The sequence below is a fragment of the Balaenoptera physalus genome, assembly GCF_965194825.1.
Source record: "Balaenoptera physalus genome assembly, chromosome: 4".
NCBI classification, from domain to species: Eukaryota; Metazoa; Chordata; class Mammalia; order Artiodactyla; family Balaenopteridae; genus Balaenoptera; species Balaenoptera physalus.
In genome coordinates, this window is record NC_138891.1 from 64,753,830 (window position 1) to 64,770,966 (window position 17,137).

The 17,137-nt window shown below is 37.5% G+C and overlaps 1 protein-coding gene across 4 annotated transcripts in view; it reads left to right on the plus strand.

Annotated features, from left to right (window-relative positions):
- Positions 1 to 17,137, plus strand: part of LOC309660651 (uncharacterized protein) — a 79,270-nt gene that overhangs the window by 44,250 nt on the left and 17,883 nt on the right. Inside the window, exon 4 of one of the 4 annotated variants that reach the window (XM_082461596.1) lies at positions 10,084 to 15,616. The exons of 2 other annotated variants lie outside the window; for them this stretch is intronic. In XM_082461596.1, coding sequence (XP_082317722.1) covers positions 10,084 to 10,126 — 43 coding nt within the window. In that variant the 3' untranslated portion in view covers positions 10,127 to 15,616. Of the gene's footprint in view, positions 1 to 133; positions 4,380 to 10,083; positions 15,617 to 17,137 lie in introns of those variants that run through there. One more of the 4 variants, XM_082461594.1, reaches the window with a different exon arrangement.

Sequence of the window (17,137 nt, forward strand, 5' to 3'; positions counted from 1 at the left end):
CAAAGTAGTTCCTGGGCAGTAGTGGGTTGGGTTCGGGGAACACCCAGTGTCCCTTATTGCCCACCCGCCAAGAAACCAAAAACGTGATTTCTTGCATTTCTCCAGAAATCTGATCTTATGTTTCTACAAATAGGCAAATCTTCAGAGGAAAACAAAACAAAACACAAAACCCATCTAGAGGAACCTCCGGTTAATTGTCTGTCAAGGGTAGATGGACCATTTGTAAGAAGAGTATCTCTAGCTACCTTTCCACTTCCACCAGCCATACACAAGGTGCTGACAGCTGACCCCAAACCCATCCTTTCTGGCAGGAGGTCCTGATTGGTCCCAAGAATTTCACCTGATTTTTCTCCCAGTTAGATCCTCATTCTTTGCAAGGGGATCCAAGGTGGGTTGTGGGTGTGGTTTTCCTGAATACCAAAAAAATACTGAGAGAGAAATACGGGAGAGAGCAAATAAAATGGATCTCAGAGTGAAAACTATTTATGTAAAAGAACTGCTTATGTTTTTAAAATATGGAAGGGTAAGCCATAACATGTTTTGAAAGGTTATCTGTAGAAGGAGGGGGCAATAGAGTGGAGAGGAGAGGAGTGAAAGGTAATGTTTGTAGATTTGACTTAGCAACTATGTAAATATCTTACATAATTATAAAACAAAATTAAGATTTAAAAAAATCTCTTAAAAATTGAAAGAAAAATAAAACAAATGAACTTAACTGTAAATCAAATAGTAGGGAAGACACACAGAGGGGACCTATTTCAAGTGAGTTTAAAACATAGTAATTTGACTGCTTATCCCAGTGGGTTATATACCCTTAGGACAAAAAGAACTGCTTCAAGAGTTTTAAACTGTTTATGGCGGTCATATTGTTGGTAGTAGTGTTGGTATTGTTATTCTGAGGCTGTTAGATGTGTATTATGGGGTGAAGAAAACGAGTAATTATGTGATAGTCTAGTATCATTCCCAGTGTTACTGAGAACCAGGATGTTTAGCATGGGAAAAAGAAAATACAGATTAAGATAGAAGTTAGATATAAACCCTGAATCTGAATTGGAAATATCATCATAAACTCATGATGAATTTATCTTAGAAAAAACTATTTTCTGGGGAATTCCCTAGTGGTCCAGTGGTTAGGACTCCATGCTTTCACTGCTGAGGGTGCGGGTTTGATCCCTGTGGCAGAACTAGGATCCAGCAAGCCTCGGGGTGCGGCCGAAAAAAAAAAAGTATTTTCTAGTTCTTTTCATTTTAAAGGCCTAAAAACAATGACCAAGAAGTAAAAGTGAGCACACTGATACCCAGATTGTGATCTTAAAATACTATTTCCAAATAGAAAAAGAGTTAGCAAAGACTGCTAAGACCTACTGTATAGCACAGGGAACTCTACGCAATGTTCTGTGGTGACCTAAATGGGAAGGAAATCCAAAAAAGAGGGGATATGTGTATATGTATAGCTGATTCACTTTGCTGTACAGTAGAAACTAACACAACATTGTAAAGCAACTATGCTCCAATAAAATTAAAAAATAAAAATAAAAAAGACCGTTAAGTTCTTGTCAGAAGGGCTTAGAAGTCAACTTAACAGGCCTCCCACTGGCCAAAGGTGGGGCAATTTGTACATCACATCAATATGTTTGTCAACCCCAGTTCATGATAATACTAAAAACTGATTGGTCACTACAGGAAGATTTAAGTGCACAATTTATTATTTTGAGAACTGCTAAATAAAGGGAAAGACATTATTTATTATTGTTTTTCCTTTATGAACTATACTTGGGTAGCCAAATAATATAGAAGAGGATTTCTTTATAAAAGTAGTCCAGCTAATGAATGAAAAAGGCATGATTGACTTTGAATGTCACCAATTGGAAATCCTAATGAATTAATGGATCTAGTTATTGATATTCAAAAGCTGCTAACATCACAAATGGAGACACCCGGACATCTTGTGCTTCCTAATGGAAGATCACAATACCACCCATGAAGTTGTCCTGCCAAAAAAATTTAACTTGAACATGATCAGGCCTCTATATCCAATTACTAATTTACAGGGGGAAAAAAAAAAATCAGAGGTTAGAGAAACATGTTAAATGGCACCATGGGAATATCGTCAGCAAAATACATATTGTGGACAAATGAGCCCTTTTTTTTTTTGGCCGCACCACGCAGCATGCAGGATCTTAGTTCCCCGACCAGAGATCGAACCTGTGCCCCTTGCAGTGGAAGCATGGAATCCTAACCACTGGACCACCAAGGAATTCCGCAGCCATTTTCTTAAATAAATAAATTTCATGGAGAAATGAGAGATAGAGGAAGAACTCCTAGGGTAAAAGAGAATTGAGTACATCAACAAATCACAAGGTAGAGGTCTTTTTTTGATCATGATTCAAGCAAATTGTAAAGCATACACATACACACCACATTTGAGATGATTGCAAACTGAACACTGATTGAATATTTGATAGAATTAAGGAATTATTTTTCATATTCCTAACCATTTTGCTTTTTACTTGAAAAAACATAGCATTGTTTAAAAATTTTTTAAGTCCTCAAAATTTAGTAATGCATACTAAATAGTTATAAATAAAATATTTTGGATTTTCTTTAAAATAATATGGGAAAGGAGCAAGTAGCTGGAAGAACAGATGACATAAGCATGGCTATGTGTTAATTATTGTTAAAGACAATAATGAACTCTCGGGAGTTCATCATACTATTGTGTCTCCATTTATATAGTTTTAAAAATTTCCCATAAATAAAAAGCTAAAAGAAAAAAAGGAATTGCAACGTTCTAAAATTCCACAGAGAACTCAAGATGTAAACTAAGAAGATTCCATTCATTGTGGTCATTGGTGTCATTGGTGGCTTTTTCAGAACAGTTTCAATGGAATAGTGAGGACAGAAGACAGTTTGCCGCAGGTTAAAAAGCGAATGGTTTAGAATACGCTTATGCCTTGGAATTAGCAGGGAATTTTTCACTCCCTCTCTCTTTCTACATTTACCATTATGGAAAATTACAAACCAAGAATAAAGTAAAGTGAGGGTAGAATAATGAACCTCCATGTACCTATTACAACTTAAATAATTGTCAACATTTTGCCAATGTTGTTTCATCTGCAATTCTCCACCATTTTTTGATGAACCAATTTAAAGGAAATTCTAAATATAATTTAATTTCACTTGTAAATAATCCAGTATTCATTTCTACTTGGTAAGGACCTTTTTCTAATTAACATAAAACCATTAGCACACCTAACAAAATTAAAAATAATTTAAGGAAGGATTTCTTAACAACATATAAAAAAGCACAAATCACAAAGAGCAAGTTTTTATGTTTTTTAACATTTAAGATTTAAAAATTCTGCTTAACAAAGATCATCACAAGGAAGGGAAAAAATAGACTGAAAAAAGATAAACACATGTAACAGACAAAGATTAAAGGGCCACAACAAGGGAACTTCCCTGGTGGTCCAATGGTTAGACTCTGTGCTCCCAATGCAGGGGACACGGGTTCGATCCCTGGTTGGGGAACCAGGATCCTGCATGCTGCATGGCACTGCCAAAAAAACAAAAACAAAAAACAAAACACACACACACACACACACACACACACACACACACACACCCCTAATCAAAAAGAAAAAGGCAAACAATCCAATAGGAAAATGGTCAAAGAATAACAGATAACTTACAGAGGAGGAAATTTAAAGTACCATCAAACATATGAAAACATGTTGACCTCCCTGGTAATCAGAACAAGCAAATTAAGACCACAGTGAGATACCATTCTATATCTTTCATATAGACAAAATTGAATGTGATAAAACCATATGTTGGCAAAGATGTAGACTAATGAGAATTCTTAGGTACCTCTAGTGAGAATGTAAATTGAACAGTTGTTGAAGAGAAATTTGGAAATGTCTACCAAAGCTGAAAATGAGTACATACCCCAAGGTCTAGCAATTCCCCTTCTAGGTGTAGAGCCCATAAAACCTTGGATATTTGCATAAGGAAACATGTATAAGAGTGGTTTTTTTTTTTTTTTTTTAACAAGCAAATTGGATCTTAGTTTCTTTTTATTTATTTATTTATTTATTTATTTATTTTTGGCTGTGTTGGGTCTTCGTTTCTGTGCAAGGGCTTTCTCCAGTTGCGGCGAGCGGGGGCCACTCTTCATCGCGGTGCGCGGGCCTCTCACTGTCGCGGCCTCTCTTATTGCGGAGCACAGGCTCCAGACGCGCAGGCTCAGTAGTTGTGGCTCATGGGCGTAGCTGCTCCGTGGCATGTGGGATCTTCCCAGACCGGGGCACGAACCCGTGTCCCCTGCATTGGCAGGCGGATTCCTAACCACTGCGCCACCAGGGAAGCCCTATAAGAGTGTTTTTGTAACACTGTTTGCAATAGAGAAAAAAAAAACGGGAACAACCTAAATGTCCAACAGTAGGAGAATAGGTAAATAAATTGTGCTTTATTCATACAATGGAACACTAAATTGAAGTTAAAATATGAATCAACCTCAGAAAACGTGTTGCATGAAGAACACAAATTGTAAGGAAAATATACAGTATCACATCATTTATTTAAAGTTTATAAATTGCGTTGTTTATGAATACATATACACATCAAATAATAGTATATAGATATGTGTGGAAATGATGGATACCAATTTCAGGATACAAGTTACCTCTGTGAAAAAAGAAGTGAACACAAGGGGCTTCAAATGCATCTGTAATATTTTATTTTGTTTAAAAACCTAAGATTAAAACCTAAAAATCTGAAAGATCAAGAGCTAACCAGGCACACGAATATTTATTATATTTTTCTCTATACTTTTCTCTATGCTTGAAATTTTGCTAAAAAGAAAAAATAATGAATTAGGGAGATGAGAAAGTGGAAACAGTAAGGATCTTGGCTCTGAAGTCATAGAGAGGATAGTAGCTAGAAAAGGAAGAAGGGCCAAACTCCTAACGGAGCCGCAAGTTTTGAAATGCTGGCAGGTTAAAGGCCAAGCCATGCCTTTTCATTTTTTATTATCCCCCTCCAGCTTGACAAATAATACTTGGCAAATAAGTAAGCATTCTATGACTTTTGCTGAATGGATAAATGGAGTTAACAGCCAGAATTGCTTCCAAAGACACAGTTGGCATCAATAAGATATATAGTCGAACATTCCTTTTTAACAAGGTGGCTCAGAATTTCCTGAATAGATTACTCTGGGGACAATTGCTTCTCTCTCTAAAAAGCCATATCCTCTGACTAAATGGGGATTTCTGCCATGCTAGCTAGCACTGATTACAATTCAGCGTCCTTTCTTGATTAAAACCCTAATATAATTAAGTATCTGTGTTTTGTTTTTGTTTTTTTTTAAAAAAAACAGCTTTGTGGAAGTACAATTTACAACCGTAGAATTCAACCATTATAAGGGTAATTCAATGACTTTTAATAAATTTATAGAGTTGTACAACTATCACCACACTCCAGTTTTAGAATATTTTCATTACACCAAAAAATAACCTCATGCTCATTTGCAGTTAATCTCTCCTCCCACCCCTAGCCTCAGGCTACCACTGATTTTCCATCTGTTTCTATAAATGTGCATTTTCGGGACATTTCATTTAAATGGGGTTATATTATATATAGTGTTTGTATCCGGCTTAGCGTAATGTTTTTGAGGTTCATCCATGTTGAAGCATGTATTAGAATTACATTCCTTTTTTACCAAATAGTATTTGATTGTATGGATATATATTATTTTGCTTATTCAGTCATCAGGTGATGAACATTTAGGTGGTTTCCAGCTATTGGCTAGTATGAAGAATGCTGCTATGATCATTTGCGTACATGTTTTTTTGTGTGTGGACGTATGTTTTCATTTCTCTTTCTCTCTTTTTTTTTAAACACTGTCTCTGTGTAATTTCTTTTTTCTTTTTTTTTTTTTTTTTTTTTTTGGCCGTGCTGCACAGCTTGCGGGATCTTAGTTCCCTGACCAGGGATTGAACCCAGGGCCACGGCAGTGAAAGCGCCAAGTCCTAACCACTGGACCGCCAGGGAATTCCCTGTTTTCATTTCTTTTGGGTAGATTCATAGGAGTGGAGTGGCTGAGTTGTATGGCAAATTTATGTTTTTAAGAAACTGTTCAACTGTTTTCCAAAGTGACTGTAACCATTTTACATTCCTGACAGCAATGTATGAGGGTTCTAGTTTTTCCACTTCCTCACTAACACTTGTTACTGTCTGTCTTCATAATTATAGCCATTCTAGTGGGTGTGAAGTGGTATCTCATTGTGGTTTTAATTTGCATTTCCCTAATAACTAATTGTGTTGAACATATTTTCATTTGCCTATTAGGAATTTAGTTGCCTTTTTTGAAATGTTTATTCAAGTCTTCTGCCCATTTTTCAAATTGAGTGTCTTTTTATACTGAAATGTAAGAGCTCTTTATATATTCTGGATACAAGTCATTTATCAGGTAAGTGTAAATATTTTCTCCCATTCCATAGCTTGTTTTTTTTAAATTTTCTTAATGATATCTTTTAATACTATGGAAGTCAACCTAAATTACTAGAGGTATTTAAATTTTAAATTGAAGGAAAATTTTACAGTATTAGATAAAAATTCATTATATTTCTCTGGTCTATTTTCATATACTAGAAGCACAGTATAAATATCTTCTTTTTACATTAGTGATACAATTTTTATTGACTTGGAATCAAAGAGATTTATTCAAGTAAAACAACAAAACGCTAATGGGATAAATGAAGGTAGGCATGAATATAGAAAGAGATAAATCTTGCTTGAGAAGGGTCAATATAGTGAAGGTGGCACATTTTCAAAGTGAATATATAGATTCAATTCAACAAGCATTTTTAATACCTCTTATGTATTAATCATTATATTTGATGCTGAAACAAAATATAAATGAGACAACATCATCTGTCTTAAGAAATTTACAAGGATGGAGACATTGGCGTCACTGTGGGAAACAAGTAGCTTGGATTTCTACCTCATGTCATGTGCTGTAATAAGCCCTGGGGTGAATCTTCAATTTATTCACTCTGTTTTGGTTATATATTATTATATAACAAATCACCCAAAACTTAGTCGTGTAAAACAACAACAATAATTTTGTTTTCAGCTTTTCACCATTGAGTATGACATCTGCTTTGTATTTTTTATATATGGCTTTTATTATGTTGAGGTAATTTCCTTCTAGTCATAGCTCATTGAGTGTTTTTATCATTGAGTATTCATTGTGTTGAATTTTCTCAAATGCTTTTTCTGCATCAATTAAGATGATTATATGGGTTTTTCCCTTCACTCTGTTAATGTGGTATATTACATTGGTCCATTTCACATGTTGAACCATCCTTGTATTCCAAGAATAAATACCACTTGGTTGTGAAGTATAATCCTTTTAATATGCTGCTGGATTCAGTTTGGTAGTACTTTGTTGAGGATTTTTGCATCAATGCTCGTAAGGTCTGTAGTTCTTTTCTCGTAGGGTCTTTGGTCTGTATTTTTTTTCTTGCAGGGTCTTTCTCTGGCTTTGGTATCAGGATAATTCTGGCCTGATAAATTTGGAAGTGTTCCCCCCAGTTCAATTTTTTTGGAAAAGTGTGTGAAGGATTGGTGTTACAAGATGATCCATTTTGCCTTTTAAAGAAGTAGAGACTATCATGTTGTATTGCTTTGAATATATATAACTGAAAGAAAGAGAAAGAAAAGAAATCCTTTAGGCAATCAAGTGTGCCCTGTCTTTTCTAGTCTTTCCTGTTCCACTGTAAATGGGCCAGACCCAAGTTAGGACAACACCTTCACTCCCAGGACATCATGGCTGAGAGGATTCTCCATGCCTCTCCAGAAATCAACTCCAGTGTCATTCCTTTATCTTGTTTTAAACAGAAAGTTAACTCCTACACCATTCATTCACCTTGGCTCAGACTGGACTCTGAGAAGCTTTGGTCATTTCCAAAGTTCAAATCTAACTCAAAAGATGAAAAAGAACACCTGAAACTAACACAACATTGTAAATCAGCTATACTCCAATAAAAATTCTTTAAAAAGGTAAAATATAACCTCTTTGAGAATAATTTAAGAGAAAATTCAGAATAAGACTTCCATAAATGATCAAAACTGTGGCTTATTTCTAAATGTCCCTGGGTTATGTGAGATGTTTCTATAGAGTTATAATAAATTCCCATACACTTGGTTAAGCTAACTGGAGTTGGGTTTTGGTTAGTTGCAACTTAGAGTCTTAACCAATCACAGTCAATTTGAGAATATTTCCATCATCCCAGAAAGAAATCCCACACCTTTTTTTTTTTTTTAATATAGTGGATTTTTTTAAAATTAATTAATTTATTTTTGGCTGCACTGGGGCTTCGTTGCTGCACATGGTGCACGGGCTTCTCATTGCAGGGGCTTCTCTTGTTGCGGAGCACGGGCTCTAGGTGCGTGGGCTTCAGTAGTTGTGGCACATGGGCTCAGTAGTTGTGGCTCACAAGCTTTAGAGCGCAGGCTCAGTAGTTGTGGTCCACGGGCTTAGTTGCTCCGTGGCATGTGGGATCTTCCTGGACCAGGGCTCAAACCCGTGTCCCCTGCATTGGCAGGTGGATTCTTAACCACTGTGCCACCAGGAAAGTCCCAATCCCACACCTTTTATCCATAACTCCTAAGTCTTCCATTCTCCTCCATCCCTAAGCAACCGCAAATCTACTTTCTGTCTTTACAGATTTGGCTATTTTGTACATTTGGAACCATATAATGTATGGTGTTTTTTGTCCAACTTCTTTCACCTAGAATAATGTTCTCAAGGCTCATCCATGTATTATAACGTGTCAGTACTTCATTCCTTTTTATTGATGAACAATATTCCATCGTATGGATATATCACATTTTATTTATCCATTCCTCAGTTGATGGACAGGATTGTTTCGATTTTGGGAGCTATTAAGAATAACGCTGTTATGAACTTTCGTATATAAGATTTTATGATGATGCGTATTTTTAATTCTTTTGGATATATACCTAAGAATAGAATTGCTGAGTGTTAAATTGTTCTTGCCAGTCCTGCCTGCCTGTGTTACTCCATAATCCTGGCTTTGGTAACAGATCTTTTCCTGCCCAACTTCTGACCTTGGCCCATAGCCTGTGGCCTCTTTTAGAGTTTCCTTTCTCCTGTAAAGGACACAGTTACTCTAGTCCCCCATCTCCATCTTACCTACCTCACAGCTTTCAACAACTCAGCCCCTACTTGCATGCTCAGACCCGTCCCACTTGCCATACTCCATACTTTGAAGTAGGACAGTCCTCAGTTTGAATCCTGACCCAACCACTATATAACTGTGAGGTAATCCTCCCACTTCTTGGTGGCTTACCATCTGCTGGGCATGAGGCTATGTTCTTTACATACATGGTCTCATTTAATCCCAACACTTAGGTGTTTTAACAGACTCAGAGAGTTTAAATGACATGCCCAAGGTCAAGTAGCCATGGCCTCCATTCAAACCTGTCCTCCTTTTTAGAGCTGGGATATTGTCTTGTACTCTTCCTATCAAAACTTGCTGGTCCTATGGCTAACAAGTATAGATGAAAACTGTTTAACAGCACTAGTAATAAAAAATGCAATTTAAAATACAAAAGAGCTATCATCTGTCCCCTAACCAATTAGCAAAGATTTTAAAAGTCTTTGGTGAGGATTAAGGAAAGCAGACACTGGTGGACATGTATATTGATATAGTCTTTTTTGGAGGTCAGTATTAAAAGCCTTAACAATATACTTATCTTTTAGTTCTGGAATTCTGAGTCAAAAAACTTATTCTAAGGGAATATATGTGCACAAAGAATTAGCAATATCAATACTCAATGTATCTTTGAGTTTACAAAATATGTAGATCCCATGTTTTATTTTTTAAAGGGAAAAAATATGCACAGTATATGTAAATGCATGCAAAATACACAGTAAAGCGACTAGGAGAAAATATAGCAAAATATTGACTATGGGCGACTCTGAGTGGTGGGATTAAGAATGATTCTTTATTTTCTCCCTTTGCTTCTCTAAATTTAAATTTTTTTCTTTAACAGATATATGCAGTTTTGGAAAAAAAATATAATGCTGTGGAGATAAACTTATCTTCTTTGTAGCTGAAACAAGAATTCCTTTGTAGGAAGAGGTCTAACTCTGTTGGAAGATCAGAGAAATAGTCACTGATTGATCTTCCTGAAACACTTGCTCAAGTGGACAAGTTGGAGCTTGTCAGGAAATCCAAGAAGCCAAGCATGTCCAGCCATGGAAATGGGACTGTGGAGGGGAGAGTTCTGTGAATAGCTATTGTTGCTACTACATCTGTGGATCTGCAGCTAAGTATCCAGTGATAGTTCTGGGGCCATTGTTGGTCAGCAGGGCAGCATCTGGGAAGATGAGTTGTTCATGGAACAAAGAAGAGTGAGGACAAACAGGCACCTTCAAGGACCCCTGCATATGTCCTTCACTGTCCCTAATCCCTGTGTCTCATCACTGATAAGTGGCTGCTGATTCATCTCCATCTTCCAAATATTGTGGCGTTTCTTCTTTGGGACAGTTCTAACTTGGAACCATACAGGGAAGAGGATTCTAAGAATCATAGTTCCTAGTTTAATCAATTTGACAATATCACAATCTAACATAGATTCATAGTCTGAATATATAAAGGACTCCAAAAAAATCAATAAGAAAACTGCAATACAACACAGTTTAAAAATGAATGAAACACTGAAATAAGCACTCTCATAAGATATCCAAATGGCCAATCAGCATTAGGGAAAGTACAAACTAAAACCACAATGGTGTACCACCATACACCCATCATAATACCAAATATTGGTGAAACTATGGAGCAACTGGAACTCTTATATATTGCTAGTAAGAGTTTACATTGATTCAACTACTTTGGAAAACTGTTTTTCAAGATCTACTAAAGCTAAATACATGTATATCTTATAACCCAGTAATTTTGCTCCAAGTGAAATAAGCACAAATGTTCACCAAGCAGTATATTCGTATTCAAGAATCTTCATAGCATTCTCATTCATAGTAGCTTCAAACTGGTAACAGCCCACATATTCATCAAAAGATGAATGGGCAAATAAATTGTAGTATATACACAAGATGGAATACTATACAGTAACAAAAAGAATGAACTACTGTACATGCAGCAACATAGCTGAATCTCACCAATAAATTGAGCAGAAGAAGCCAAATCTGGCATACAAAACAGGAAGACTATAGTGATGAGAGTCAGAGGACCGGCAACATCTGTGTTGACTAGAAAGTATAGAAGAGTCTTCTGGAGTGCTATAAATGTTCTACATTGATCTGGGTGGGAGTCACATGAGTGTATAGATAGGCACAAATTCACTGAAGTGTACACACTGAAGATAAGTGTACTTGTACACTACTGTAGGTAGTATTTTATACCCCAATTTAAAAAAAATTTAAAGAAATCTTTATCAGTAAAACATTCTAGGCAGCAAATACTATTAGAACTGCCATTCTAGACTAAGTTGAGCTGTGACAATGGGAAGAAGACAGAACTGATGGAGTCTGTCATGATTTTGTATTAGGAAGTTGTGTGGGGTTGGAGCAGGTAGAGTGAGTGAACTTTCAGGTGCTGACGAGTGCTGCGATTCTTGTTTTTTTAGAAAGTGTTGTGTTGAATGTGTGTCCAACGTATGTCACCATGTCCACAATCAGGGTTTGGATGGTCTGAAGTGTCTACTTGAGTAATGCCATTGCAGAACTCAGCACAAGGGTGAGCTTACCTGAGAAGACCACAGCCAACTGTTCCACTGGAACAGGCTACCTGCTTTTGGCACCTTAGGAGCAGGCACCAGGCAGCTCTGGACTTCAGCAGATGCACCTCCATCTACATGTCTGCTGGTTGCACTTTCTTGGTTGTCGTGAAGGCCACAGCTGAAGAAGGATGGCTATAAAATTCCTGAGCAGGATTTGCTGCCCAGCACCCTAACATATATAGATCTCTGAGGATGGCAGTACTAATGATATTTGCTGACTGATGTGTGGAGGGTGTGGAAGCAAACTTCTTAAAAAAGAGGGCCCACTTAGGCTGTCAAGCCGAAACCTCCAAGTTTATCCCATCTGCTCTGGGCAACAATATCCACTCTCCAGGCCGGACAGTATGGGGCTCCCTAATATTGTCTTTCCACATCTGTGAGGCTGCCTGGATAGTCAGTAAGTCCTCTTGGGGCAAGTTGACTTCAGCTAAACCTGAGAAGAAACACATGAGTGAGGTGCCCAGGTTGGGACCCTTTTATTCAGGATAAACATCAGTGTTGAAAGTATCAGTTTCTCTTAAGGAAGCTTGTTTGGGCTTCCGTGGGCAAAGATCCAGGTGGAAGTGAATTGATTTTGTTTGTTTGTTTTAGTTCCTAAAACACTGTAATGAATCTTAGATATCTTTCCTCTTGTTTATTTTTTTATTTTTTATTTTTATTTTTTGGCTGCACCACACGGCATGTGGGATTTTAGTTCCCAGACCAAGGATTGAACCCTTGCCCCTGCAGTGGGAGCGTGGAGTCCTAACCACTGGACTGCCAGGGAAGTCCCGATATCTCTCCTCTTGGAAGTTGGTTCTAGGTGGTCAGGACTGTAAAATTTTGGCAAAACCACAGTCAGTTGCAGAAACCTCGGGCATATTCTATTTATGACTTGATATCCTGAATTTTTCACTTAACATTATATTATAAACATTTCCAACATTCTTCAAAAAATTCCTTTTGAATGGCTACATAATCATCCATCATGAATGTCCTAGAATTTGTTTAACTCATTCCTCTGTTATTGGATATTTCCATTGTTTCCAACTTTTCACTATTGTTTTTTTAAATTTATTTTTTATTGAAGTATAGTTGAATTACAATGTTGTGTTAATTACTGCTGTACAGCAAAGTGACTCAGTTATACATATATATACATTTTTTTTGTATTCTTTTCCGTTATGGTTTATCACAGGATATTGAATATAGTTCCCTGTGCTATACAGTAGGACCTTGTTGTTACTTTTTGCTATTATAAATTTGTAATAAAAACCTTCTGTTTTGGTAAAGGCAGATCAGTTTGTTTTGGAGATTGATTCCTAAGATGGAAATGATCGCATAAAGGGTGTGAGCATTTTAAATGTCTTAGTATAGATTGCTTATCAAAATATGAAGTGCAATTTACCCTCTGGGACAGATCTTAAATTGTATCCTGGGCATTGTTGTCCTTATTTGTGCTCCTATTGGGGCAGAAGCCTTGGGCTGGAGTCCAGTGGGCATGGCTGGGCCATTGACCTCTTCATTGTTCTTACTAGCTCCTGCCCACAGGTCTGACTCTGTTCTTCACACCTCTAACTACTGTCTTGAGTTTGGTTCCAACTCAGTGAACTTCCCATAACCATGGTGCTGCTAGCCCCTACTCTGAGCATCAGTCCCATTGCCAAGACTCCTGCTTCTACACCCCAACACAACATAGGACCCTTGTGTCTGATGGACCTACAGTTCCAGTTAGCTCACCCTCCTGGATATAGTGGTTTGTACAGATGACTAGTCATGCACAAGCCAGGTTCTCCCTCAGGTAAGCCTGCTAAGCCCTGCTTATTTCCAGCTGATTTTTTTTTTTTAATAAATTTATTTATTTATTTATTTATTTTTGGCTGTGTTGGCTCTTCGTTTCTGTGCGAGGGCCTTCTCTAGTTGCGGCAAGCGGGGGCCACTCCTCATCACGGTGCGCGGGCCTCTCACTGTCGCGGCCTCTCTTGTTGCAGAGCACAGGCTCCAGACGCGCAGGCTCAGTAGTTGTGGCTCATGGGCCCAGTTGCTCCGCGGCATGTGGGATCTTCCCAGACCAGGGCTCGAACCCGTGTCCCCTGCATTGGCAGGCAGACTCTCAACCACTGCGCCACCAGGGAAGCCCTCCAGCTGATTTTTAAGAGCAAAGATTATGGTATCAGAGCTCAGTTCAGATATCTACTTCTATGAGTTTTGCATATGTGTCCTTGAATCTCAGTTTCCTCACTGTAAACAGGGGTAATAATATGTAGTGATCTTTATTAGTTTGTATTTTTTTGCTTAATATGTACATATGTACCCATACAACAGTATTATAATTTTTTCTTCCTAACTATCATACATACTTTAACAAAGTTAAGGGGAGAAAATAGTCTACCATATTTATCCAGACTTACCATTTCTGTCATTCTTTCTCCACTCCTGAAATTTCAAATTTCCATCTAGTATTATCTTCCTTACACCTGAAGAACTTCCTCTAGCATTTCTTTTAGAGAAAATCTGATGGCAACAGATTTTATTTTTCTTTCACCAATGAATTTCACCTTTATTCCTGAAGGGTATTTCCACCGGATATAGAAATTTAGGTTGATAGTTCTTTTCTTTCAGCACAGTAAAGTCTTTGTTTCAGTGACTTCTGACCTCCATGGTTTCTTTTTTTTTTTTAATTTATTTTATTTATTTATTTTTTGCTGCGTTGGGTCTTCATTGCTACACGCAGGCTTTCTCTAGTTGCAGCCAGTGGGGGCTACTCTTTGTTGCAGTGTGCAGGCTTCTCATTGTGGTGGCTTCTCTTGTTGTGGAGCACAGGCTCTGGGCACGCAGGCTTCAGTAGTTGTGGCACATGAGCTCAGTAGTTGTGGCTTGCAGGCTCTAGAGCACAGGCTTAGTAGTTGTGGCGCACAGGCCTAGTTGCTCCGCGGCATATGGGATCTTCCCGGACCAGGGATTGAACCCATGTCCCCTGCACTGGCAGGCACTGCGCCACCAGGGAAGTTCCCCCTCCATGGTTTCTGATAAGAAATCTGAAGTTATTCCAATCATTATTCTCCTGTATGTAATGCATTGTTTTTCTCTAACAGCTTTTAAGATTTTTAATTTGTGTTTCGTTTTCAGTAGTTTGATTATAATATGTCTGGGCATGGGTTTCTTTGCGTTTACCCTTTGAGGTTGATAGAGTTCCTTGATCTGTACATTTATGCTTTTCACCAAATTTGGGACGTTTTCAGCCATTTTTTCCTCAAATTTACTTTTGCGACACAAATATCCTTCTGAGATTCCATTGAGGCAAATGTTAGATGTTTTTGTATTTTCCCATAGGTTCCCTGTGGCTCTATTCCTTTCCACACACTCCCCCCCCACCCCCCGCAATGTTTTGTTTCTCTGTGGTTCAGATTGCACAGCTACTATTGATCAGTTTTCAAGTTCATTGACTCTTTCCTCTGTCATCTCCATTTTGTGATTGAATCCATCTAATGAATTTTTAAAATTTTGGTTATTGTATTTTTCAGTTCTAAAATTTCCATTGGGTTCATTTTTATTCTATTTCTCTACTGAGACTTGCCTTTCTTTTTTTTTTTTTTCAATGATGTTCATCCTACTTCTTGGAGCATGGTTAAAATAGTTGCTTAAAACCGTTTGTCTGATACCTGTAACATCTGTGTCCTGTCAGAGTTGGCTTCCATTGGTTGTCTTTGCCCAGGTGAACTGTTGAGATGTTTCTATGTTGAATAATCTTGGATTGTATCCTAGACTTTTTCTGTATTATGAGACTCTGTGACTTATTTAAAACCTATGGCGGGGACTTCCCTGGTGGTCCAGCAGTTGGGACTCCACGCTTCCACTGCAGGGGGCACAGGTTCAATCCCTGGTCGGGGAACTAAGATCCCACATGCCACACAGTGTGGCCAAAAAGTAAAAAAAAAAAAAAAAAATTAAAAATTAAAACCTATGGCGAATTTTATTTTATTTTATTTTTATTTTTATTTTTAATTTTTTTGGCTGCGCCACATGGCATGCGGGATCTTAGTTCCCTGACCAGGGATGGAACCCGCAAACCCCTGCAGTGGAAGCACGGAGTCTTAACCACTGGACTGCCAGGGAAGTCCCTGGAGAATTTTATTTTTTATTTATATTTTTATTGTTTTATTATTATTTTTTTTAGCAGACAATCAACCTGGTTATTTCAGGCTACAAGTTTGAACCTACCTTCTGTGGTGCAATGTAAGTTTATATTTCAGAGTTTTTGCAGTACTGTTTGGAACAATCCCTCAAATGCACCACCCAGGGACCACTTTTATTCCTAAGCAGTGCTCTGCCTCATGGTTCACTTCTGAAAGCATTGCTATTCTATTTTTTTTAATTGAAGTATAGTTGATTTACAATGTTGTTTTAGTTTATGGTGTACAGCAAAGTGATTCCGTTATTCTTTTTTATTATGGTTTATTACATGATACTGAATATAGTTCCCTGTGCTATGCAGTAGGACCTTGTTGTTTGTGTATTTTATACATAGTAGTTTGTATCTGCTAATCCCAAACTCTTAATTTATCCCTCCCCTACCATGTTTCCCCTATGGTAAACATAAGTTTGTTTTCTATGTCTGTGAATCTGTTTCTGTTTTGTAAATAAGTTCATTTGTATCATATTTTAGATTCCACATATAAGTGATATCATATGGTATTTGTCTTTCTCCATCTGACTACTTCACTTAGTATGTTAATTTCTAGGTTCATCCATGTTGCTACAAATGGCATTATTTCATTCTTTTTTATGGCTGAATAGTATTCCATTGTATATATGTACCACATTTTCTTTATCCATTCATCTGTTGATGAATGTTTAGGTTGCTTCTATGTCCTGGCTATCATCAGTAGTGCTGCTGTGAACATTGGGGGGCATGTATCTTTTTGAATTAGTGTTTTCTCCAGATATATGCCCAGGAGTGAGATGGCTGGCTCATGTGGCATCTCTATTTTTAGTTTTTTAAGGAACCTCCATACTGGTTTCTATAGTAGCTACACCAATTTACATTCCCAACAACAGTGTAGGAGGGTTCCCTTTTCTCCACACCCTCTCCAGCATTTGTTACTTGCAGACTTTTTAATGATGGCCATTCTGACTGGTGTGAGGTGATACCTCATTGTAGTTTTGATTTGCATTTCTCTAATAATTAGTATTCCTATTCTATTTAAGTTCAGATCCATTGATCCACAGCTTGGGTATAAGCCAAGGAGTTTATGAAGAACTTTTGCTGAGCTCCCTCCTCTCACAATCTCTTTATATTCTCCCACTCTCAGAGACCCCTCTTTCT